Genomic DNA, 23412 nt, shown 5'->3' on the forward strand with positions numbered 1-23412 from the left:
AGGAGTCTGGAATATGATTATGAAATGAGAAAAAGTAAGAGCTCCTTAATCTTCTATTTCTTCAGGGATGGTGAAGCACATGAATATAAATTCAAGTTATGGAGTTAAATGAAAATTACCCAAAGGTAAATGAAAACATTTCAGAGTACAGCGGGAGGAGTGTGTCTGAGAATGGTCTGGACTTGTCATTATCTTCTGCACTCTGAGCAGGACTCAAAGCCCAACAACAGCAGATGCCCAACAGCAGCTCCATCAGTGAGTTCCTCCTGCTGCCGTTGGCAGACACGCGGCAGCTGCAGCTCCTGCACTTCTGGCTCTTCCTGGGCATCTACCTGGCTGCCCTCCTGGGCAACGGCCTCATCAGCACAGCCATAGCCTGCGACCGCTGCCTGCACACCCCCATGTACTTCTTCCTCCTCAGCCTGGCCCTCCTCGACCTGGGCTGCATCTCCACCACTCTCCCCAAAGCCTTGGCCAACGCCCTCTGGAACACCAGGGCCATCTCCAACGCAGGATGTGCTGCACAGCTCTTTTTCTTCTCCTTCTTCATCTCAGCAGAGTATTCCCTTCTCACCATCATGTCCTATGACCGCTACATTGCCATCTGCAAGCCCCTGCACTATGGGACCTTGATGGACAGCAGAGCTTTTGCTACCATGGTAGCAGCTGCCTGGGGCACTGGGGTTCTCTTTTCCCTGCTGCACACTGCCAGTACGTTTTCACTGCCTCTCTGCCAAGGGAATTTTGTCATCCAGTTTTTCTGTGAAATCCCCCAGATCCTCAAGCTCTCCTGCTCAGAATCAATTCTCAGGGAAGTTGTGTTTCTCTTTTTTGGTGCCAGTTTAGTCTTTGGGTGCTTTGTTTTCATAGTGGTGTCATATGTGCAGATCTTCGTGGCTGTGCTGAGGATGCCCTCTGAGCAGGGAAGGCACAAAGCCTTCTCCACGTGCCTCCCTCACCTGGCTGTGGTCTCCCTACTTACCATCACTGGGTTTTATGCCTACCTGAAGCCACCCTCTGTCTCCTCTCAATCCATGGACCTGATGGTGGCAGTTCTGTACTCAGCTGTGCCACCAGCAGTAAACCCCCTCATCTACAGCATGAGGAACAGGGAGGTCAAGGATGCTGTGAGGAAAGTGATTACCAGATGTTTTTCAAATGCAGTGAATTGCCTGTTATTTGGAATTTATGACTTGTAATGCAGCTTTTTACAGAATCACTCTCTCTCTCATTGTTTGTTTGTTTCATGCCACTTAGTATGTGTAATTTATTCTGCTTATTATGATGTTTTTAAATACTGTAACGTTTTTCACTAAAACTTCATTATTAAAACCAATTCTTATTCAGCGTTTACCTTTGTATTGTAGCCCAGATACACTGTGCATAATGAACCAGGCTCTCTGTGAACCTTAAAAGAATAAAGGATGTGCAGTTACTCTGTCTGTCCTCCTTCTTGTGAGACATTTCTGGAGCTGTTGGGGTCGGATGTTCTCAGAAGCCCACAATCCAGCAGGAAGCACACGGCTGTTCATCAAATTGTGTGTTGACTTCAGCCTGCAACAGTTTCCAGCTGGTCCCTTGCCCAGTGTTCCCCATAACGCTGACAATGGAGTTTCAAAATATTCTTTTCTTATCTGATCTGACATCCTGTTTACCCAAGCCCCTCTGCAATAGTTGAGCCTTAGATTGTCCCCTTGTTCAAACTCTATCCCCCTTTTCTTAGACTTTGCAAATACTTTTGCTAGATTGCTACATTCCGGGAAAGGGAAGATTTCAAATAACTTCCGCTCTCCACTTTCTGTCTTAGCTTGTGCTTTTTCTATTCTTCACAGCTATTCCCACTGGTTTTACACTGCCGTAATGCACACCTCATTTCAACGTACATTAAAACAAGTAAGATGACTGCAGTAATACAAAGCAACAAAGAGCTGCTTCAGCCATGCAAACTGTGGTAGCCAAGCAGTAAGTTTTTCAATTTGGTAAATCCAAATAAAGTATCATCTATTGATACTTGATGAAATAGTTTAGTATGTTCCCATATTGCCTTTAGACCAGATTCTCTCTTTTGTTGTTTTAAGAGATGTAGTTAATCCAGTCCACATTGTTGTTAATTGTCACCCACCAGAACAGTGATTCAAACCCTGCAGCAATTGGATTTCTTGCCTTAAATTTATCACAGAAACCTCTGAGCATTCCCATCAAATCTATATCTATATACAGCATTATCAAATGAGAACCCTAAGCTCCTTTTGTTCCTTCTGGGGGTGTGTGACATCCCCTTCGTGAATGCCAGGGTGAATGGTAGAGCTCGTTGAGCAAGCACACAGGTACCTCCCCAGTACGATGGGAGAGTGGACTGTAAGATCTTCCCACAGGCCGCAACAGCACCAGAGATCTGCTCTACAGATTCCCAATCTCAAATAGTTTCCTGCTGAATCTTCCATGACATTCAAGGTCTCACTGCATAGGGAGAAATTCCCTGTAGTCCTGGTAGCTCTTTCACCCTGTCTTGAGAGGCAAACTGTATGGTTACCCGTGGCCATGGGGAATGCAGGAGGGGTTTTGGCATCCACCTCAGGCATTGGAGAGAGCAGTAAAGATAGCGATTTACAGGCTCTGTTTCCCTAAGCGGCTTTCTCCTGATACAGGAGACAAATGGTGGCAGATGAGCAGAAGGTGGATTGCCAAATGGTTTAAGACCCCATCACTTGTGCACGGAACCCACTCTATATTGTACTGGTCAGGACAACAGGGGGAGATGTCTGGGGGAGATGAGCTGTGCAAAAGGAGGTGAGCTTGAACATAGAGCTGCATCTCCCATGGGAATGGTTCCATGGCAGGCTGGGAGCAGGGTGTGGTGGGCGGCACATTGCTGAGTGGCTGCTGACAGAGTACTGCACTGAGGTGGGGGCACCTGATGTCTCCTTTCTTGACAGGAAGAACTAAAAACTCATTGGGGAATGCATTCTGTCCATCTGGCGTAATAGGAAAGTGCAGCATTGTCACATCCACAGGCAGCAGGACACCAGCATCCACAGTTTCTTTCTGACTGACAGCTGAGAATTTGACAGCCTCTACGACCTCATCACCCACCACCGGGAGACGCTGCTGTCATACAACAAACTTGAGATGAGGCTGACAGAGCTGGTGCCTCAGTCCAACCCTTGCAGCAACACAGTCTGGGTGCCATGGGATGGCACAAGAGGGACCATGCCAATTCCACTGATAATTTTGTAAGCAGTGTATACGGATATGGTACCAATGGATATAAGTTCTCCACTGTTCTGTTGATAGTCCTTGAATCTTGTAGTATCTAGTAGTTCCTGTACAGTTTTCTAACCAGGAGGATGGCTGCGTTGTATTTTTGATTAAACACTCCATCAAAAACCTGAGTTTCTGAAAATGATCAGTTATTGGCTGGATTGCTTTCCTGTCTTTGAACAGGCTTGTCCCATCTGGATCACCAAGCTGACTTCTGGAATCAAACTCTATAACCCAGGGTTAGGTTATAAAGCAGAGATGTGTTTATTCAGAGCAGGGTGCAAAGGGGAATCACTCTTCCTGTCTTGCACACTAGCATGCAGAATTGTTACATAATTCAAAGTCAATCTCATACATATTCAACAAATCTATATGAACTCATCTACATATTCATAGGAAGGAGCTACAAGTTTCGGCTACATGTCCTGCAGATGCTCCAAGCTCTGAACAGTTCCCACTGTCACTCCACCCCTCATAATGAGCTCTGCAGTCACTCCTGCTACAGGTTTTGTAGCTGTTCCAAGTATTGTGATAAGGAAATGAAACAAATTTTTCCCAGGGAAGGTGCACTGTGCCAGGAAGTACAGCCCTGCGGTCGCTCCAACCCCTCCAATGAGTCCAGTGGCTGCTCCAACTTCAGCCACAGGTCCCGTGTTGACTCCAGCTCTGGCAATGAGCTCTGCAGTTGCTCCAACCCCTGTAACAGCCCGACAGCTGCTTCAGTTCCTACAGTAAACCCTGTGGCTTTTAAAACCCCTGCAACAATTCCTGGACTTGCAAGCAGATATGCAACATATTAGTATCTGTGCATATATGTTAGCAACTGCATATGTTGTATATTGTTGCAGAACAATGGGAGAAAAGCAAACGACCACACCTGTCATTGACATATGATCAGCTAATCCCGTTTATTCCTTGGCTGCATGTACCTTTATAATATGGATAATTAGCTCATACATATTGCAAAAGTGGAGCTCATCATTGGTTCCCAATTACATACCATCCCCAAGTATCTTAACAGCTTGTTGTTATCAACTGAAACCTACTCCCTTGCTGAGTTCCCAGAACCATGGCTAGTTTCTCACCATCCCAGGGCATCCTGTTGTTCTTGCTGTCCTTGCAGGTGTTATGGCTGCTTGCTTAGCTGCACCGTGTTTACGACCCTTCTCAGCTAACTAGCTGTAAAAAACACTCTCTACATTTCCCCCGTTTTCTTTTAGGCTGAAAAAGGGTTTGTTTTAACGACCGATTAATCATATTTAACAAGCAGTTCAGTTCATTTGTTCAATCAGTGTCATGGTTTAATAATTTTGTAATTTTGCTATCAGTATTCCACATCATAACATCATATAAAGCATGAATAACTTTACTGAATCTGCAACTTACAGAAGAAGACTACATCTCCCAGAGAGCAACACGATAGGTCACGGGACCTGGACTCTATATTAACTGTCGCAGACTAGACTGACGTCTTTCGAGTTCTGGCGTTCAGGGGAGTGTGTGGGAGCCTTCAGCCGTTCGCCTAGATTCACAGTAGGCCTCTCGGTTACGGGACTCATTCTCTCTCCTATTTTGCTTGATTCGTTAGCTCAATTTTCAATTTTCAATTATATTGTATTATATTGTGTTATCCGGTATTTCGATATAGCATTTAGTAAATAAGTGTGCCTCCTTAGATCGTTGCCGCTGTTTTCTTTTCCTAATTAACTTTTTCCTTTCGGCCTGGGGTCCCTCCGGGGCCCACGGCCCCTGTCACAGACGCAGGTGGATTTTTTCGTTCAAACCGTGACAGATTTTGGTGGAGAATGCGGGCATATTGAGTTGCTGTTTTTCTGTGTTTTCTTCTGTTGCTCTTTTAGCTTTTAACAGAGCTACAAGTTTTTTTCCCTGTTAAGGAGTTATCTTAGGTTTGCGATTCTGCACCTGCGAGCTTGACCTTGAAAAGTCCAGGCGGACTGCCAATACTCCGGTATATTTTATAAACATTGTTGAGCTTTGTTTTCTTTTACTTTTTTCTCTCTATTGAAGAAAAAAAAGGAAAAAAAAAAATGTTTTCTCTACTAAATTTGTTTTACCAGGAACTGTGTGGCATTGGTTCCTTTTTTGAGATGTTCCGAACATATTGGGTCATGTTTAAGCTAGCCACTTTTTCTTATGGAGCTATACAATTGTATAATGGATTGAAAGCATGGTTAGCAATGCTCACTTCGTATCTGTATACAGCTCCAGAGGGAGCAACTAATGCAACTAATTATACAGAAATGGTGATTTTTAAGCGTGCTCCTCTTTCTTTCTATGAATCCTTTATGCAGTTTTTGAATGATCAGTGGGCCACACTCTTAATCTCCCTGATCTTATTGTTGATTATTGTAATAATCTCACTCAGTATCTGGATTTATAACATCCGGAGGAAGTCTTACCTAGAACCAGAGAATACTGAGTGGCAGGGAGTGTGGAGAGGCTTTGAAGAGATTCTCAAACGACAGACATCTTCAGTGTTATGGAGCTTCACTCCTGAACACTTGAAGAATCCTGAGAGTTTGATTGCATATTTGAGGCAGGAATGTCGTGGCTCAGGCAGATCTCAGGAGGCACAAATGATTTTGGGCCTAGCTAATGCTTATCGGGCCTTATTCAATACCATTCCTGAGAGGGAAGTTTTTGAAGCTGAGAGAGAGAGTCTCAGGGCCGAGAAGGAGAGTCTTAGAGCTGAGGCAGAAAAACTTTGGACTGAGAAGGTAGAGAGAGAAAAAGCTTTTGAAGCTGAGAGAAAGATCTCCTGTACCAATGAGACTCAATCTGGTACGAGAAAGAGAATCTTAGAGCTGACGCAGAAAAACTTTGGGATGAGAAGGTAGAGAGAGAAAAAGCTATTGAAGCTGAGAGAAAAGATCTCCTATATCAAAGAGGCACCTTGTGGTATGAGGGAGAGGCTCTCCGAAATGAGAAAAGCTCCCTGCAATCCCAACTCAACACTCTCCAGTCCGAGCACAGCGCCCTCTGGTCCGAGCACGACACTCTCCAGTCCGAGCACAGCGCCCTCCGGTCCGAGTACAACACTCTCCAGACTGAGCGCGATGCCCTCCGGACTGAGCACAATGCCCTCCAGACTGAGCACAACACTCTCCAGTCCAAGTATGACGCCCTCCAGTCTGAGAGCGGCACCCTCCAGGCCAAGCACGATGCCTTCCAACCCAACTGCGACACCCTCCAGGCCGAGCACAACACTCTTCAGTCCGAGCATAATGCCGTCCAGTCCAAGCACAACACTCTCCAGACTGACCACAATGCCCTCCGGACCGAGCTCAACACTCTCCAGACTGAGCACACTGCCCTCCAGGCCGAGCATAACGTCCTCCGGTTCGGGTACAACACTCTCCAGTCCAACTACAACAGCCTCCAGACTGAGCTTGGTGCCGTCCAGTTTGAGCGGAACGCTCTCCGAGACCAGCTATGTGCCCTCCGGGGTGAGCTGAATGTATGTAACCAACTACCAGGGGCACATGTAGTCCAATTTGACCAGCCATTGGGGGCACATGTAGTCCAATTTGACCAGCCATTGGGGGCACATGTAGTCCAATTTGGCCAGCCACTGGGGGCACATGTAGTCCAATTGGACCAACTATCAGGGACACCAGATACAATGTTGGTTGCCCCTGTAAGAGGGCGGAAGACAAAATGAGTTTCAACTCAGTTAGAGAAAATGCAGGAGTTGGAAGAGCGGAGGGAGTTAGGAGAGCAGGACTCAGGAGAGCAGGGGACTCAGGAGAGCAGGGGGACTCAGAAGACCAGAGGAAGTTGGAGGAGCAGAGGATGTTAGAGGGGTACAAGAAGATGTTAGAGGAGCAGAAGAAGTTAGAGGAGCAGAGGAAGTTTGGAGAGAGGAAAAAGAAGGAGGGTTACCTGGAGGAAATAACACAAGCGTCAGGGTCAGGGTCAGAGTCAGAAGAGGAGCCAAAAGCCAGATTTTCTTTACGAGAATTTCTTGAGTCCAAACTTAGAGATGGGGCAGCCTCATCAACACAGTTGCCACCATCAACACCTGGGACTCTTGATAGAGCAAAAGGTGAGCAAAGTATTACGACCATTATTGATCGATCTTCTAAACTGAGTGAAATTCGAGATCTAAGGAAGGATTTTACACGTCAGCCAAAAAAAAATATGGTCACTTGGTTAATTTGCTGCTGGGACAATGGTGCCAATAGTGCGTGGCTCGATGGCAGTGAAGCTCGCCAACTCGGTAGCATTTCCAGGGACTCACGTGTGGACAGAGGTATTGGCACATGCCAAAATCGGTCCTACACCCTCTGGAAGCGGATGTTGATAGCGGTAAGAGATAGATTCCCCTTTAAACGGGACTTGGAGCCTGAGAAAAGGAAATGGACTGATATAGAGAAAGGTATCCAATTTTTGAGAGAAAATGCTCTGGTGGAAATGATATACAGCCCCCAGTTCAATCGTAACGATCCAAACCAATTACATGATCCTGAAGCAGTCCGCGTTCCACGACAAATGTGGCGTGACTTTACAAAAGCAGCTCCAGAAAAGCATGCCAGTGCACTTGCATTAGTATATGGCAAAGGGGACAGGAAACCCTTTGTGAATGAACTAATTGGCAGACTTCAGGAACTTGAATTATTTATAAGCGCTACAGAAGTTAATCTGTATACTTCAGCCATTGTCAAAATAGTGGAAAGATTAAACAAAATGGAGCTGCTTTTGTCGTGGAACGCGGACTGCTTCAGGATCATGTAATTGGTTTGGAGCTGTGGTATATGGAGCCTGCTTTGGCAGAGGGGTTGGACTCGGTGATCTCTAGAGGTCCCTTCTAGCCCCTACAATTCTGTGATTCTGTGATTCCAGGAGGGATGTGAAGCCGACCACTTCATGGCCCTGCAATTGCCAGCCCGAGCCAGGCACTGTATTGAGCAGCTACTGAAAGAGGCAGAAACACTTATCAAATATTTGTTTCACTTTTATTTACAACAAAGAGAAGCTAAATGCATCCAAAATACATTTCAATATGAAATCAAAAAGGCGGGATACTGGTAATGATTAAAGACACAGCTTCCTTAGTTCCCCTCTGGAGTCCATGAAAGGGAAAGCATGGCCAGGCCTGAAAAACGCACCACGCAGTGTGTGTCCTTTGGTGCACCTGTGAGGACGCAATCCAGGCGATTCTGCTGTCCTTTGTGCCTTCCTGCTCAAGCCCTTATCGCTTCTTTTTGCTTTCCTTCTTGGCTTTCTTGCTCAGCTGAGCAGCACTTGCCTTGGGTTTCTTCATTGTCTCCCAAGTCTGATACTCAAAACCCTCCGAGTCCTGCAAGAATCAATTGGGAAACAGTCAGGGAGCTTTCAAACAACTGAAAGGGAAGAGAAACAAGAGAGGATGGGTGGGTGTCAATAAGGGAAAAGCTTAACAGGCAAGAATAAACCTATCCATGAGCTCCAGCACACACGCGTGACCACTGCCTTGATACTAACAGGAACGTTATTCTAGCCATTAAAGTTACTCATGTTCACGTACCTGGTTGTAGACGTGTTCGTGGCCTTGCTGCTGCTGTGCTCTACAACGCCAGCCACAGAAATAAAGAGTGCAGAAAGCTGATCTGTTGAAGACAGAGGAGTGAGCTGTGCTTAACCAACACTGCTTCAGTGCACGCTTACAGTAAGGCACACCTACCTTACAGCGGCCATGCAGGAAGCTCCAGACACAGGTCCAGACTGTTTCCATGAAGCATTTCCCAATTGCATTTCACAGCCACTCACGCTCTGCTCCTCGACAATCTGCAACAGAAAAGTCAAAAGATGCAAATCCCATCCCTTGGAGATGTCAGCAGACCATTGCACTCATGGAGCAGCACTCATGGCATTGGGTGAGAAAGCAGACGTGTGCTTACCGAGTGAGCGCTGTTTGCTGCCAGCAGCTGGTAGGACCCCACCTAACTCTAAGTACGAACAGAAACCTATACCTAACTCTAAAACAGGAGCAATCATCTACTCCGAACACTAACACGAACAATAACCTACTCCTAACTAGAAAACACTAACAATAACCTAATCCTAACACTACAACTAAACTTAACATGAAAAACACCAATAAAAACAGGGTTTAGATGGAACCGGGGGCCTGCAGAGGTCTCAGAGGAGGAGATGATGTTAAATGAAGCCGCCCGGCTAATGCTGGGGGTGGGGGCCGCTCAGACAGTACGGAGCCCAGCGCCTGGACCAGCGATGCTGCAGCTGAGGTGGTACTGCTGCAGGGCCTGGCACGGTGGTGTGGTGCCAGGCCAGCTGTGCATCGGGCGGATCCACCTCCATGGGCTCATCCTCAGGTGGATCCACCTCCATGGGTTCATCTGGAGGTGGATCCACCTCCATGGATTCATCTGGAGGTGGATCCACCTCCATGGGCTCCACGGAGGTGGTCACGCGCCTGGTCCAGGCGCTATGGCAATGGGCTCGCTTGCCTGTCTGCCGCCTGATGGTCCTGGCGGGCCCCCTCCTCCTCCTCCTCGACCCTGCAGTGCCCGGAACCATCTTCCCAGCTAAATGTTGGGTTTCCTCCAGCCTCGCTCTCTTAGGTCCCCACATGGCTGTTAATGGCCGGAGCAATAAGAGGCGAGTGCATTGCGTGGGGCAGCAGTGACCAAGGTAACAGCTGTGGCCAGGGTTCTAACATGGCCCAACAGGGTTCTAACTGCTGGCACTGCTGGCACTGGCATTCCACATGGCATGAGGAGGGGGCTGGAGGACAGGGCACGGCACGGGAGCCAGAAGGCACTGCCCGTGCCCAGCGGGCAGCCCTTCTCTCCGGCAGCAAGAGGCTACAGACGAGCTGGCCCTGAGCAAAGGGCCCTCGGCCTCCTTCATCCTCCCCCTTCTTCCACAAGGGAATCTCTTGGCGCTGCCATACACAGCATGCAGCACCACGTTGATCTGATGGGGCTCCTGCGCTCAGCGCCAACAACAGCAGGCTCCAAAGGGCACCTGACTACGCCTGCCTGCTGGGACACACCAGCTCTGCTCTCCGTGTTCCAATCCAGAGCCTCTCCTTGTAACACCTCCGACTCCATTTGCATCCACTCTCTCTGATTACGTTCCACATCCGCACACCGTGATGGAACACACACGGGGCCACGCTGCCTCACCGACCCTCAGTGGGGACCCACAGCCGTACAGCACCATCAGCACAGCAGAACCGGGCCGTGCTCCTGATGCTGCCGCTTGTCCAACCTCCCTCTCGCTGCCCCCATTCTGCTCAGGCAGCCGGTCCCAGCAACAAACACCAGCACAGAACTGCAGCCCCGACTCGTCCCGCTCACTGACAGCCAGAGCAAGGACATGTTACACACCTTCCTTCAGCTCCACGCACTCGCTGGCACCGCACGCATCGCCTCTGCGTGCCGCAGCACCGCCAGCTCCTCCCCCGACATCCCTCCATGCCCCGCACCGCGGCCCGACCCCGTTGGCAGCGCACAGCCCGCTCCTCCCGGCCCCGATCACCTTCCCATGCCGCCATGGACCGGAACTGCTCCCGCCGGCACCAAGCGCTTCCTGCCCCTCCATCCCCCGCTCCTCCTTTCCCTTCACTTTCCATCTGCACTCAGGACGCAGATCTCAATGGAGGTGGCTGCAGAACATCATCAGTGCAGGCAATCAATGGCTTGTGCTGCGCTTCACTGCCTTGTGCTCCTCACTGACTGCTCTGCTGTGCCCTTTCCTAACCCCGCAGGATCATTTGCTTCTGTCTTTAGTGAAAGGGCTCTCCCTCAGGAATCCCAGACCCTGGAGGTTAATGAGAGAGTCCGGGGAATGGGAGATTTCTCCTTAGTCGGGGAGGAGGTGGTCCGTGAGTGCCTAGGAAACATTAAGGTCGATAAATCCATGGGACCTGATGGGGTGCATCTGTGGGTGCTGAGAGAGCTGGCAGAGATCTTTGCTGAGCTGCTCTCTGTAATCTATCAGAGATCTTGGAGAACTGGGGAGGTGCCTGAAGACTGGAGGATGGCCAATGTCACTTCAGTCTTTAAAAAGGGCAAGAAGGAAGACCCGGGTAATTATAGGCCGGTCAGCCTCACCTCTGTCCCAGGGAAGGTGATGGAACAGCTTGTTCTAGATGCCATCTCCAGACAACTGGGTGATATGGAGGCTATCAGGAGTACTCAGCATGGGTTCACCAAGGGGAGGTCGTGCTCGACCAACCTGGTCGCCTTTTATGAAGATGTCACTAGCTGGGTGGACAGGGGGAGAGCGGTAGATGTAGTCTACCTTGATTTCAGTAAGGCTTTTGATACTGTCCCCCATGACATCCTTATAAAGCTGAGGAAGTATGGGATAGATGAGTGGACGGTGAAGTGGGTTGAGAATTGGCTGACTGGCAGAGTGCAGAGGGTTGTCATTGCCGGTGCGGTGTCTGGCTGGAGGCATGTAACTAGCAGCGTCCCCCTGGGGTCTGTACTGGGTCTGGTCTTGTTAAACATCATCAGCGACCTTGATGAGGGGATAGTGACCACCCTCAGCAAGTTTGCTGATGACACGAAGTTGGGAGGATTGGCTGACACGCCTGAAAGCTGTGCTGCCATTCAGCGAGACCTGGACAGGCTGGAGAGCTGGGCAGTAAGAAACCAGATGAGGTTTAGCAAAAGCAAGTGTAGAGTCTTGCACCTGGGTAGAAATAATTGCATGCACCAGTACAGGCTGGGGGAAGAGCTGCTGGAGAGGAGCTATGCATAGAGGGACATGGGCGTCCTGGTGGACGACAGATTGGCCATGAGCCAGCAGTGTGCCCTTGTAGCCAAGAAGGCCAATGGCATCCTGGGGTGTATTAAAAAGAGCATGTCCAGCAGGTCGAAGGAGGTGATCCTCCCCCTCTACTCTGCCCTGGTGAGGCCTCATCTGGAATATTGTGTCCAGTTCTGGGCTCCCCAGTACAAAAAAGACAGGGATCTCTTGGAAAGAGCCCAGTGGAGGGCCACTAAGATGGTGAAGGGCCTGGAGCATCTCCCCTATTAAGAAAGGAAATGCCTTGTCCAGAAGCAAGCAGTGGGCTGGAGAGGGCACCAAAACGAAACCCTGCTTGCACCTTTCCCTCTCCTCATTCCACATGCTGACATTTATTTTAAGAGCAAAAACAAGACTACGGTGAATAAAGCTCCAGAACAACTCAGCTACTTTATTCACCCCCTTCTCTTTCCACTACAGAAGATTCTCAGAAAACCGCCAAGAGCCACGTTACTGCTCTCCCGACTCTTCTCTGGGATGCATGAGTGTGCTCAGAAATGACTGAGAGCAACACATGCACACAGACACACAGCAGATCCCTACACAACCACTTCTCCACTAGGAAACCGCATCAAAAAGCAGCTGGTGGGAAGAGTAGAAGTGGAAAGCGGGCATGGTGAGAGAAGTGCTTTGGGCAGCAAGGAAAGGCCATCTGAAGCTCCTGGGTTAAGTCCCTTCTGCAGAGGGTGTCGGTGATGCCGTCTCCTTTGCAAACTGTTCCTGCATGGGGAGAAGCATTGGTCTCCCTCATCCCTGGGCTCTCCAGCATCCTGAGAGTCTCTCCTGCTGGGGGTTTTCCCATGAGAAATGAGGCACCAGCCCTGAGAGAAACTCTTCCTGCAGGAGATGCACTCCTAGTAGCTACCTGTCCTGTGGACTGCAATGTTTAATGAGGACTGAGCTTTGCATGAAGTTCTTCTGGGAGTGTGAGGAGCTCTCTGCTCGGCACAAAGCCCTTCTCACACTCAAGGCTTCCTGCCATTTCAGCTCACTGGTGCAGACATTCTGGTAACACAGCAGATGGGATTCTCTGAGGGAGAGAAAAGACAAGTTCCCAGGCATCTCCCTGCATGCAGGCCTGGCCAAAATGTTCTAAAATGTCCAACAGAAGCTATGGTCTCTCTCCTGTGTGCATATGCTGGTGCAGCTTCAATTCAGAACTCCCTTTGAAGCTCTTACCACACTCAGGACACTCACAGGGTCTCTTTTTCCTGTGGATGCTCTGATGCAGCGTCAGCTCAGAACGCCTTTTAAAGCTCTTCCCACACTCAGGACACTTATAGGGTCGCTCTCCTGTGTGCATGCACTGGTGCATCTTCAATTCAGAACGCCTTTTGAAGCTCTTCCCACACTCAGGACACTTATAGGGTTTCTCTCCTGTGTGGACACGCTGGTGCATCTTCAGTTCAGAGCTGCTTCTGAAGCTCTTTCCACACTCAGAGCACTTGCAGGGTTTCTCTCCTGTGTGGATGCGCTGGTGGAGCTTCAAATCAGAACTGCTTATGAAGCTCTTCCCACACTCAGAGCACTTATATGGTCTCTCTCCTGTGTGGACACGCTGGTGCACCTTCAGTTTAGAGCTGCTTCTGAAGCTCTTCCCACACTCAGGACACTTATAGGGTTTCTCTCCTGTGTGGATGCGCTGGTGGAGCTTCAATTCAGAACTCCCTTTGAAGCTCTTACCGCACTCAGGACACTCATAGGGTCTCTCTCCTGTGTGGACACGCTGGTGCACCTTCAGTTCAGAGCTGCTTTTGAAGCTCTTCCCACACTCAGGACACTTATAGGGTTTCTCTCCTGTATGGATGCGCTGGTGGAGCTTCAAATTAGAACTGCTTATGAAGCTCTTTCCACACTCAGAGCACTTATATGGTCTCTCTCCTGTGTGGACACGCTGGTGCACCTTCAGTTCATAGCTGCTTTTGAAGTTCTTCCCACACTCATTGCACTTGCAGGGTCTCTCTCCTGTGTGAATGTGATGGTGGACGGTGAGGCTGGAACTCTTTTTGAAGCTCTTCCCACAATCAGTGCACTTAAATGGTCTCTCTCCTGTGTGGATGCGATGGTGGATGGTGAGGTTGGAACTGTTTTTGAAGCTCTTCCCACACTCAAGGCACTTATATGGTCGCTCTCCTGTGTGGACACGTTGGTGTATTTTGAGTTTAGAACTATCCTTAAAGCTCTTCCCACACTCAGGGCACTTACATGGTTGCTCTCCTGTGTGGACACGTTGGTGTATTTTGAGTTTAGAAATACCTTTCAAGCTCTTCCCACACTCAAGGCACTTGTACAGTCTCTCTCTTCTGTGGATACACTGGTGGGAAGTGAGGCTCCCATAGTCCGTAAAAGTCTTTCCACAGTCAGAGCACTCAAAGGCTCTCTCTCCTGTGTACATGCACTGCTGGCCAGTGGGGTGGAGTCTCCATTTCATGCTCTCTGCAGAATCACAGAACTCGTAATGCCTCTTTGCTGAGTGCGTGCACTGGTGGCTAGTGATGCTGGAATCCAGTTTAAAGCTTTTCTCACACTCAGTGCGTGGATTCTGCTTTTTCATCTGGCACACATCCTTGCTCCTGGTTTCCTCAGGCTGCTTTGGACCTATGCTGAAGTCCACTGGGTTCCTCAGTGTCATTCCCAGATGCTTTCCCAGGGGCTTCTTGATGTGCTCACCCTGACCTTGCTGCAGGACTTCCTGGACATCCCTTCTGATTTCTTCCTCAGAGATGTGATTCCACTGCATTTCCGCTAGACAATTTCTCTGCGGAACCTCCTTTGTATTTCTGATCCCATCAGCTGCTGGATGACAGAGGAAATGCAGCAATAGCACACGGTGCCCAAAATAAAACACAGGCAGAGAAGGCTCTTACAGCCCCAACATTCCCCTTCCCTCCACCACCTCACCTGGGCTGAGGTCTCCTGGCATGGCCTCAGGGCTATGCACATCTGGGATCCAGGGGTCTTCCCCTCTTTCAAGCAGGGAGATCACCACGGGCTTGGGGGCTGGAAGTGGAGCTTCAGGGAGAGAAACAGGGAACAAGAGAGCATTTCCCTCATGCTGGCACAGTGCCTGTTCAACAGTTCCACTCTGTGCCCCTCCCCAAGGAGAAACCGCCATTTAGGTCTAAATGACACTGTGCCTACAGCTTCCCTTGGAGCAAAGAATGTTTTGACATCTCTGAACATTGTGAAGGGATATTTTTTCTTTCAAATTAACTTTACAACAGCTTATTTGTTTTCTTACAGTCTACCAGTGGTCAAGGCATCAAAATGTTGATGGCAATTGCATGGAAAATCCTCAATTCCATAGCAGTAACCAGGGATTCATCTGTGAGCTGGAGCTGGTGGCACCAAGCAACACACAACACAAGGGCTGGTTTTCTCCCTCCTGGCTGATGCCTGCTTGCCAGCACTGACTCTGTGGCTTTGATCAGAGTGCCGTGCATACTAATCCCTTCTGAAACTCATGCTTTTCAGTATCTCCTTTCTTGCTGGCACTGTGGTGTAAGTCAATATGTAGCTGCATGGTGTTTATTCAAGGCCCGGCTTGCAGAGGCTCATTCTGCACAGCCAAAGGTGCCCTAATGAGGAGGAAAGGCAGACAAGTTCTCACCCAGCGAGGCCACACACTAGTATGTCTCCAACATCACGTCCCGGTAGAGCTCTCGTTGCACAGGGTCCAGCAGCGCCCACTCCTCCCTGCTGAAATACACGGCCACCTCCTCAAAGCTCACGGGCTCCTGCAAGCAAAGAGGCTCCTTGCTGGGAACAGCCGAGGCCCAGGCAAGCAGCTCGCACAGGACAGAACCTCACACCCCAGCTGCTTTTCTGTCCCCAGCACACACACGCTGGCTGAGGGCACCTCCCTCTACCCCTGCTTTCACATCCCTGGCCCCTTGGCCTCTCCTGCCTGCTTCCCCAACCCCTACCTCAACTGGATGTGCTGCGGCCATTTGCTGCTCTCCTGCAGGCTGGGATGATCACGGCTGGAAGGCAGAAGTTGAACTGGAGCCTGCAGAGAGAAGAGAAATGGCAGGGGAGCTGTGAGGGAATGCAGCAGTCCCAGTCCCAGCTCAGCCCTTCTGCAGGGCACTGCCTGGCCTTGCAGAGGAAGACAATGAGCTGCAGCACAGGAAACAATCTGGCTCAAAGAGATGAACCGTCACAAAGCTGTCTTAGACTGGGAGGCTGAAACAACTGGTAGCTGACACTTAGTTCAACAGCTGAGACTGAGAGGGGACTTAAGACAAAGCACGGCAAGGAGGCAGTCATCTTACCCCAAAAGAGGGAGCAGCCCAAGTGCCCCTCCAGCTCTGCTGCACAGCAGCAGGCTGCACCACAGGACCTGCCCTCGAGCAGGGCTGTTTCTGCAGCTCACACCTGCACAGAGATCCCTTGCAGTTTGACATCAAGACTCCTTCTCAATACAGATCTTCTGTAAGACACCCGTGGTTACTTTGGAGCTTTCATGTATTCTCTAAGGTTCTGTCTTAGAGGGACTGTGCACATATGATTCCTTCCACACAAAGCCTTGACCAAGCTTGGGACTAGGAGAGGATCCAGCCACATCCTAGCTCCTTACCTCTGTGGTCTGAAGACATGAGAAAAAAAGGGGAACTACTCTGAGCCTCGTGACTCAATGGGAGGGCCTCCTGTAGGTGTGTGCGTAACCCTACCCTCCATGCAGAAAATAACCAAGTGTATCCAGCCACCTCCGATCCTGTTGTGTCACTGTTAAATCACTACAGCATATCCCTATTATATCAACCAATATAGTCCTGCTTCTCCCTTAGGAGTGTATGCTGTGTTTGGATCCACTTGTGACCAATGGGCAAAGTCTGCAGGATGGCAAGAAGGGAAACAAACCGATGACAAGAGACATGAAGCACATCCCAAATTCTTCTGTGAATGTTCTCGTGGCAACTGCTGTAGTTGAGCGGCAAGCAGAGGTCACTGGGGCAGTAATAGGATGCAAAATGGGAAAGGTGTTATCAGCATCGTGTCGGGTTTGGAAGTGACATATGAAGCAAAGGAGAACTGCACCAGTCCTCCCAGATCAAAAGCGACTGATATAGCACAATATTTCTGCTGCACTACGCGGTGCAAGTTGTGCAGGTAATGCTTATTCACACAATAAACGAAGACCTCCCCGAGTCGCCTACAATCCTTTAGGCCACACATCCTCCACCTGTAGGGTTTGGCTCCAAACAGATGCAAAACTGCACCCATAGCACTAATTAAAGGCACTGCCTCTACACAGTTAAGGCCAACAGAGGCAGCAGAATGACGGCTTATTGCCTGCCCTAGCTGCAGTTAAGGAAACTGAAGAGTGATACAGGAGGAATGGGAAAGGGGAGTTTTATTGGAGGTCTGTGTGGTGAAGGAAGTTGAGGACATACAACAAGGACAGCCTGTGCCAACTGGGGGATCTTTTGATTGACTGCAAGCACGCCTAAAGGGGACGGCTACCCAGGAAAGAGATGCAGAAATACTGTTAGAAAATGGTGTGGCCATCCAACCATCCAGCAGGAGGTGCAGAAAAGCACCTGGTTCATGGAAGAACACCGTGAATGCAGCCCCCAACACACAATCACAGCAAGCCTCAGCACAGATGGCAGCTGCCAGCAGAGCAGCCTGCTGGAGCACCACCTCCACAGATCCATGAGGGAACACCTGGTGGCAAATGGATTAAATCCTCTGGCAGATGTCCGTACATCCTCTCAGGAGTGGAAGTAGCCCTGGGCTTGCTGAAATCAACCAAGCCCTCAGAAAAGGGTTGGGAAAAGTACTCTGTAAAGGTGACTGATGTAGTTCTCAAAACCACCTACTGCTGATGTTACCTAAAAGTGGTGATGGCTCACATTCCTCGGGTAAGGAAGTGCAAAATGGCGAGGAGTCAACTGGATGGTTCACACTTCTCAAATAAATAGGATGGCTTACTTAAACACAACAATAAATCAACAAAACATCCAACCACATGGAGATTATTTTTCCATCTCCTGAGAAGAGAGAGTATCTGACAGCACTGCAGCCAAACCAGCCTGTGACGGTCACAGCCACCACCAGCCGATGCAGTCAGCCCACAGGCTGCCAGCTTCTCATCGTCTGTTCCAGAGCCCAGTGCCGGAGCTGCTGCAGATGCTGAACGTGCTCAGGGCCCGCAGCTGTGTGCTCAAGGCATCTGCAGCTGCCGGGACAGACTCAACAAAAGCCTTGCCAGGGGTTTGCACAACCCCAGCTGAGCCATCAGGCAAGCGCTCAGCAAACAAAAGGTAACGCCATTTCAAGGGTCGCCAGAGGCACGTGTTGCCCGCAGGGTCCCCAAAGAGAAGCTGGGGGCTGCCGGGGAGGAGGAGCAGGGCGAGTGCAAATTTCCACTTGGAGGCTTCACATTAAGACACTCCAAAGGAGGCATCGGGGGGTTTAAAGCTTCCATCAATCCACGCGTGCAGAGCTGCAGAGCGAGGCCGTCTCATGTCTCCCGTGGCCCAGAGGAAGAACTGCAGCCCCAGCTGCGCTGTGTTACAGAGATCCAACCGGGCAGCAGAGCACGCTGACCTCCTCTGCTCCCTTCCTCACTGTCCCAGCTCCCAGCCCGTTCCCGTGCCCCTCGGAGCCCAGCCCGGGCTGCATGAACTGCTGCCCTGGTTGCAGCCCGTCTGGGCCAGCAAACCTGCTGCGCTGAGCGGGAGCTGGAGCCGGGACCAGGGTCCCGCCTGGGGTACGGCAGTGCGGGTTCCGCCCCGTCCGGGGCCGCTCCCCGCTCCTCTCCCGGTGCTGCTGGCAGGGGGCAGGAAGCGTGCGCTCCTCTGCACGAGCCACGAAGGGCACCTACCTTGGGTGCGGATCAGGCTGCTCCCAGCTCTGGTGCAGGTAGCCGGGCTCCTCGGAGTCGCGTAGAGCAGAGGACGCCGAGTGCCCTCAGCCCGGAGCTGGCCGCAGGACGGCCTTGGTGCACCTCCTGCCACCGCGGTGCTGCCCGGATGGCTTCCAGACAAGCTCTCGCCTCTTCCGCAACAGGCTCAGGAAGGCAGGAATTCCCACAGCGAGCACGCCCCGAGCCAGCTGCCAGGCGCTCGGCAGTTTCACAGCTCGTTCTCATGGCACATCTGCACCCGGGGGAGGGGGGAAGGGGGGAAGGGGGGAAGGGGGGAAGGGATGGGTGTTTGTGTTGTGCTAATGAAGCATCGCTTTCTGCCGGCTCTCTTTGCTTCCTTCGCCGGGGACATTCGCACACCCCTGTGCTCAGGCATCTCTACCTTGCTGTCCTGGCGTTCCTTTCACTCCTCTCCCCCACGAGTATGTCCCAGCAAGAGGCAATCTCCGGTACAGCACCAGAGGACATTCTGTGTTGAACAGAACTCTTGCAATGGAACCGAGCTGTGGGTAGGAGCTTTACCCAGAAGCTGCTGTAAGAATACGACTTTCCCCAGATCCTTGTCTAAGGGTCCTAATAAGTCTTCTGTGCAGCAATACCTTGTGGTTCTGTGTGGGTTTGTGGTCCGTATGGCTGGCCATACCTACCCTTGAGTTGCACCGGGCAATGTACTTGGGGGTGACCTCACTGGAAGGAAAGCAGTGTGCAAACTGCAATGGGAAATTGCATTTAGGAAAGCAGGATATTGAGGTTCGTTTTCTGGTGGATATGGGTGCTTCTTACTACCCATAGATGGTTTTGTAACAGTAGTAGATGCTACTGCCCAACGAGAAATGTTTCCTTTTTTGGATTAATTAAACATAAGCTAAGAAAACAAGCAGGAATACAGAAATTCTTGTACCTGATGGGTTACTCTGGCAAGAAATTGAATAAAACTGGAGCTAAGAGTGCAACGATATTGACTGATTAAAAACTGTAACTCTGGCTTTAACACAAACTGGGCAAAACAATGTTGTACCCCCAGGAGTTACAGCAATCTCAAATATGACACACTTGGTGGTGTGGGCATCAGGGCCAAAAATGAAGCCCTAAATAGAAGTTAAAAGCAAGAGTTTGCCTAGTCAGGGTAAAGCGGTGCCCTTTGAGGGTATGGGACTGTAGGAGGATAAAAGAAATAATAGGTAACTTTTTGGAGTTTGGATTCCTATTTTGATAGCAAGTGCTGTAGTTTGGTACAAGACTTGAGGGCAAGTACTAGAATAGTTGAATGGATACACTCAGTGGTGGCAAATCCATGCACTTTATTAACCAAGTTAAGGAACAAAAAGATGGAGTTTACCTTCTGGATTTGAGGGATGTCTCTTCTGCCTGGTTTGGCCAAAGGAAGCCCAAGGTTATTTGCCTTTGAATAGGAAAGCCCTGATATAGGGAGAAGAGTCTCAGTTAACCTGGACAGTGTTACCCAGGGTTGTGAGAACAGCTTAATGATTGTCAACTCATGAGCCTGAGATCTGGGATCCTCTATTCTAGGGTGGAACTTTACTGCAGCACGTGGCTGCCACAGCAACAAAAGGACTGTGTGCAATAGACTGAGAGTTTGCTGAGTTTCTTGGTTTACAGAAAGCACAAATAACTCAACAGCAAGTGACATATTTGGGAAATAAGATTACAGCTGGACTTTGAACCTTTAGGACTGCCAGGAAAGAAGTAGTCTGCCAAACCCCTGAGCTGCAAATTGCCAAGGAAGTGAGTAAGGGATGGCCAGGGTGCGTGAGGGCGGTGGCTGCACTGGTGCTTGTGGGAATACAAGAAAAGCTGTTCAGAGCAGAAGCTATGGAGCAAGATCAACAGCATGAGAACAAAGGACACCTCTGCTAGGAGAATGTCATGGTTTTGTAATTTTGTAATTTTGCTATCAGTATTCCACATCATAACATCATGTAAAGTATGGATACTTCTATTGAATGTGCAGTCCACTGAAGAAGAACTACATATCCCAGAGAACAACAGGGTTAATGATAAGTCACGGGACCAGGACGCTGTATAATCTCGTTCCCAGGCTGGAGTGCCCTCCTTCTTCTCTCGGACTTCTCAGAGAGTGGGAAGCGTTCCAGCCGTGTCACCTAGAGTTCACAGTAGGCCTCTCGGTTTTTGGGGACTCTCTCTGTTTCATTCGATTTGTTAGCCTCAATTATATTATATTGTGTTATCTTGTATTTCGATATCATATTTAGTAAAATAAGTTTTTCCTCCTTAGATTGCCGCTGTTTTTATCCCATTCCCCTTTTCCCCCTCCTTTCCGGGACCCGGGGGGGGGGCCCACAGGGTGGCTTCCCCTGTCACGGGCATAGGTAAATCTAAGTAACCCGTGACAGGCGGCTATGGGGCACTTATGGGGATGCTATGGGGCACTTATGGGGTAGCTATGGGACACTTATGGGGCACTTATGGGGCTGCTATGGGGCACTTATGGGGCAGCTATGGAGCACTTATGGGGCAACTATGGGGGAGCTATGGGGCACTTATGGGGAAGCTATGGGGCACTTATGAGGCAACTATGGGGCAATTATGGGGCAGCTATGAAGCATTTATAGGGCAGCTATGGGGCACTTATGGGGCTGCTATGGGGCAGTAATGGGGCACTTATGAGGCTGCTATGGGGCACTTATGAGGCTGCTATGGGGCAGTAATGGGGCACCTATAGGGCACATATGGGGCACTTATAGGGCTGGTATGGGGCAGCTATGTGGCACTTATGAGGCTGCTATAGGGCAGCCATGGGGCACTTATGGGGCAGCTATGGGGCATCTATGGGGCACTTAATGGGCTGCTATGGGGCACTTATTGGGCAGCTATGGGGCACTTATGTGGCTGCTATGTGGCAGCTTAGGGACAGCTATGGGGCAGTTAATGGGCTGCTATGGGGCACTTATTGGGCTGCTAAGGGGGAATTATGGGGCACTTATGGGGCATTTATGGGGCACTTATGGGGCATTTATGGGGCTGCTATGTGGCAGCTATGGGGCAGTTATTGGGCTGCTATGGGGTACTTATGGGGCTGCTATGGGGCACTTATGAGGCACATATGGGGCACTTTTGAGGCACATATGGGGCAGATATGGGTCTGCTATGGGGCAGCTATGGGGCCGGTATAGGGCACTTATAGGGCACTTATGGGGCTGCTATGGGGCACTTATGGGGCAGTTATGGAGCTTTTATGGGGCACTTATGGGGAAGCTGTGGGGCTCTTTTGGTTCCGTTATGGGGCAGCTATGGGGCATCTATGGGGCAGCTATGAGGCACTTATAGGGCACTTATGGGCACATATGGGGAACTTATGGAGCAGCTATGGGGCACTTATGGGGCTGCTATTAAGCAGCAATGGGGCAGTTATGGGTCACATATTGGGCAAGTATGGGGCAGCTATGGGGCACTTATGAAGCAGCTATGGGGCACTTATGGGGCACTTATTGGGCTGCTGTGGGGCAGCTATGGGGCACTTATGGGCCAGCTATGGGGCAGGTATGAAGCACTTATGGGGCAATTATCACTGAATCACAGAATTATCAAGGTTGGAAAAGACCTAGAAGATCATCTAGTCCAACCATTACCAATACTTCCTGGCTAAATCATATTCCTCAGCACCACATCGAAGCATTTCTTGAACACTCCCATGGTCGGTGACTCCACCACCTCCCTGGGCAGTGCATTCCAATGCCTGACTACCCTTTCCGAAAAGTAATACTTCCTAATGTCCAGCCTAAATCTCCCCTGACACAGCTTAAAACCATTCCCTCTAGTTCTATCACTGATTACACGAGAGAAGAGGCCAACCCCCAGCTCACTACAACCTCCCTTCAGGAAGTTATAGAGAGCTATAAGGTCTCCCCTGAGCCTCCTCTTCTCCAGGCTGAACAATCCTAGCTCCCTCAGCTGCTCCTCATAAGGCCTGTGCTCCAGATCCCTCACCAGCTTCGTAGCCCTCCTCTGAACACGTTCCAGGGCCGCAAAGTCTTTCTTGCACTCTCGGCTGAATCTCATCCGGACCCATGGACTTGTGGCAGTCCAGTTGGAGTAGTAATTCCCTGACCACTTCTTCAAGAATCACAGGGGGTTCAGTCTGCTCCCCAGCCGAGACTACCGGGTCAGAGCGTGGGGAGCCCTGGGGATGACCGAGACGACTTTTAAAGACAGACGTAAAGAAGGCATTCAGAACATCTGCCTTTTCCTTATCGTCTGTAATCACATTCCCAGCCTCGTCCAGTAAAGAATGGAGATTCCCCTTTGTCCTCCTCTTACAGCTGATGTACTTGTAAAAGGGTTTCTTGTTTGTTTCTACCCCAGCGGCCAGCTTAGATTCAAGCTGGGCTTTTGCCTCTCTGACTTTCCCTCTACACAACTTACCAGCCTCTTTGTAGTCATTCTGAGCTGCTCTTCCCTCCTTCCACAGGCGGTAGATTCTCTTCTTCTTCTGCAACCTTAAGAACAGTTCC

At 50.0% G+C, this 23412-nt stretch overlaps 2 protein-coding genes across 2 annotated transcripts; one reads left to right on the top strand and one right to left on the bottom strand.

The window, feature by feature from the left end:
- The first annotated feature begins 233 nt into the window (after positions 1 to 233).
- Positions 234 to 1199, top strand: LOC146755339 (olfactory receptor 14C36-like). The gene has a single exon (XM_085525683.1). The coding sequence runs from the start codon at positions 234 to 236 to the stop codon at positions 1197 to 1199; it is 966 nt and encodes a 321-aa protein (XP_085381809.1).
- An 11392-nt stretch (positions 1200 to 12591) lies between these two features.
- Positions 12592 to 19560, bottom strand: LOC146755340 (uncharacterized). Its single transcript, XM_085525684.1, has 3 exons — positions 19519 to 19560; positions 15678 to 15782; positions 12592 to 14572 (listed from the first exon to the last, which is right to left on the bottom strand). Exons 1-3 carry the CDS (start codon positions 19558 to 19560, stop codon positions 13157 to 13159), a joined length of 1563 nt encoding a protein of 520 aa, XP_085381810.1. The 3' UTR covers positions 12592 to 13156.
- Between the last annotated feature and the right edge of the window lie 3852 nt (positions 19561 to 23412).

Source organism: Coturnix japonica, chromosome 33 (genome assembly GCF_054131305.1).
Source record: "Coturnix japonica strain WE chromosome 33, WE-NBRP24, whole genome shotgun sequence".
Taxonomy (NCBI): domain Eukaryota; kingdom Metazoa; phylum Chordata; class Aves; order Galliformes; family Phasianidae; genus Coturnix; species Coturnix japonica.

Coding starts and splice junctions, on each gene's coding strand:
- LOC146755339 (XM_085525683.1), top strand. CDS start 234: ATGCCCAACAGCAGCTCCATCAGTGAGTTCCTCCTGCTGCCGTTGGCA.
- LOC146755340 (XM_085525684.1), bottom strand. CDS start 19,560: ATGGCCAGCCATACGGACCACAAACCCACACAGAACCACAAG. Junction 15,783..19,518: donor AACCCACACAGAACCACAAG/GTATTGCTGCAC, acceptor CTTTGCTTGCAG/GAGCCCGTGAGCTTTGAGGA. Junction 14,573..15,677: donor GGGACGTGATGTTGGAGACA/TACTAGTGTGTG, acceptor CCACGCACTGAG/TGTGAGAAAAGCTTTAAACT.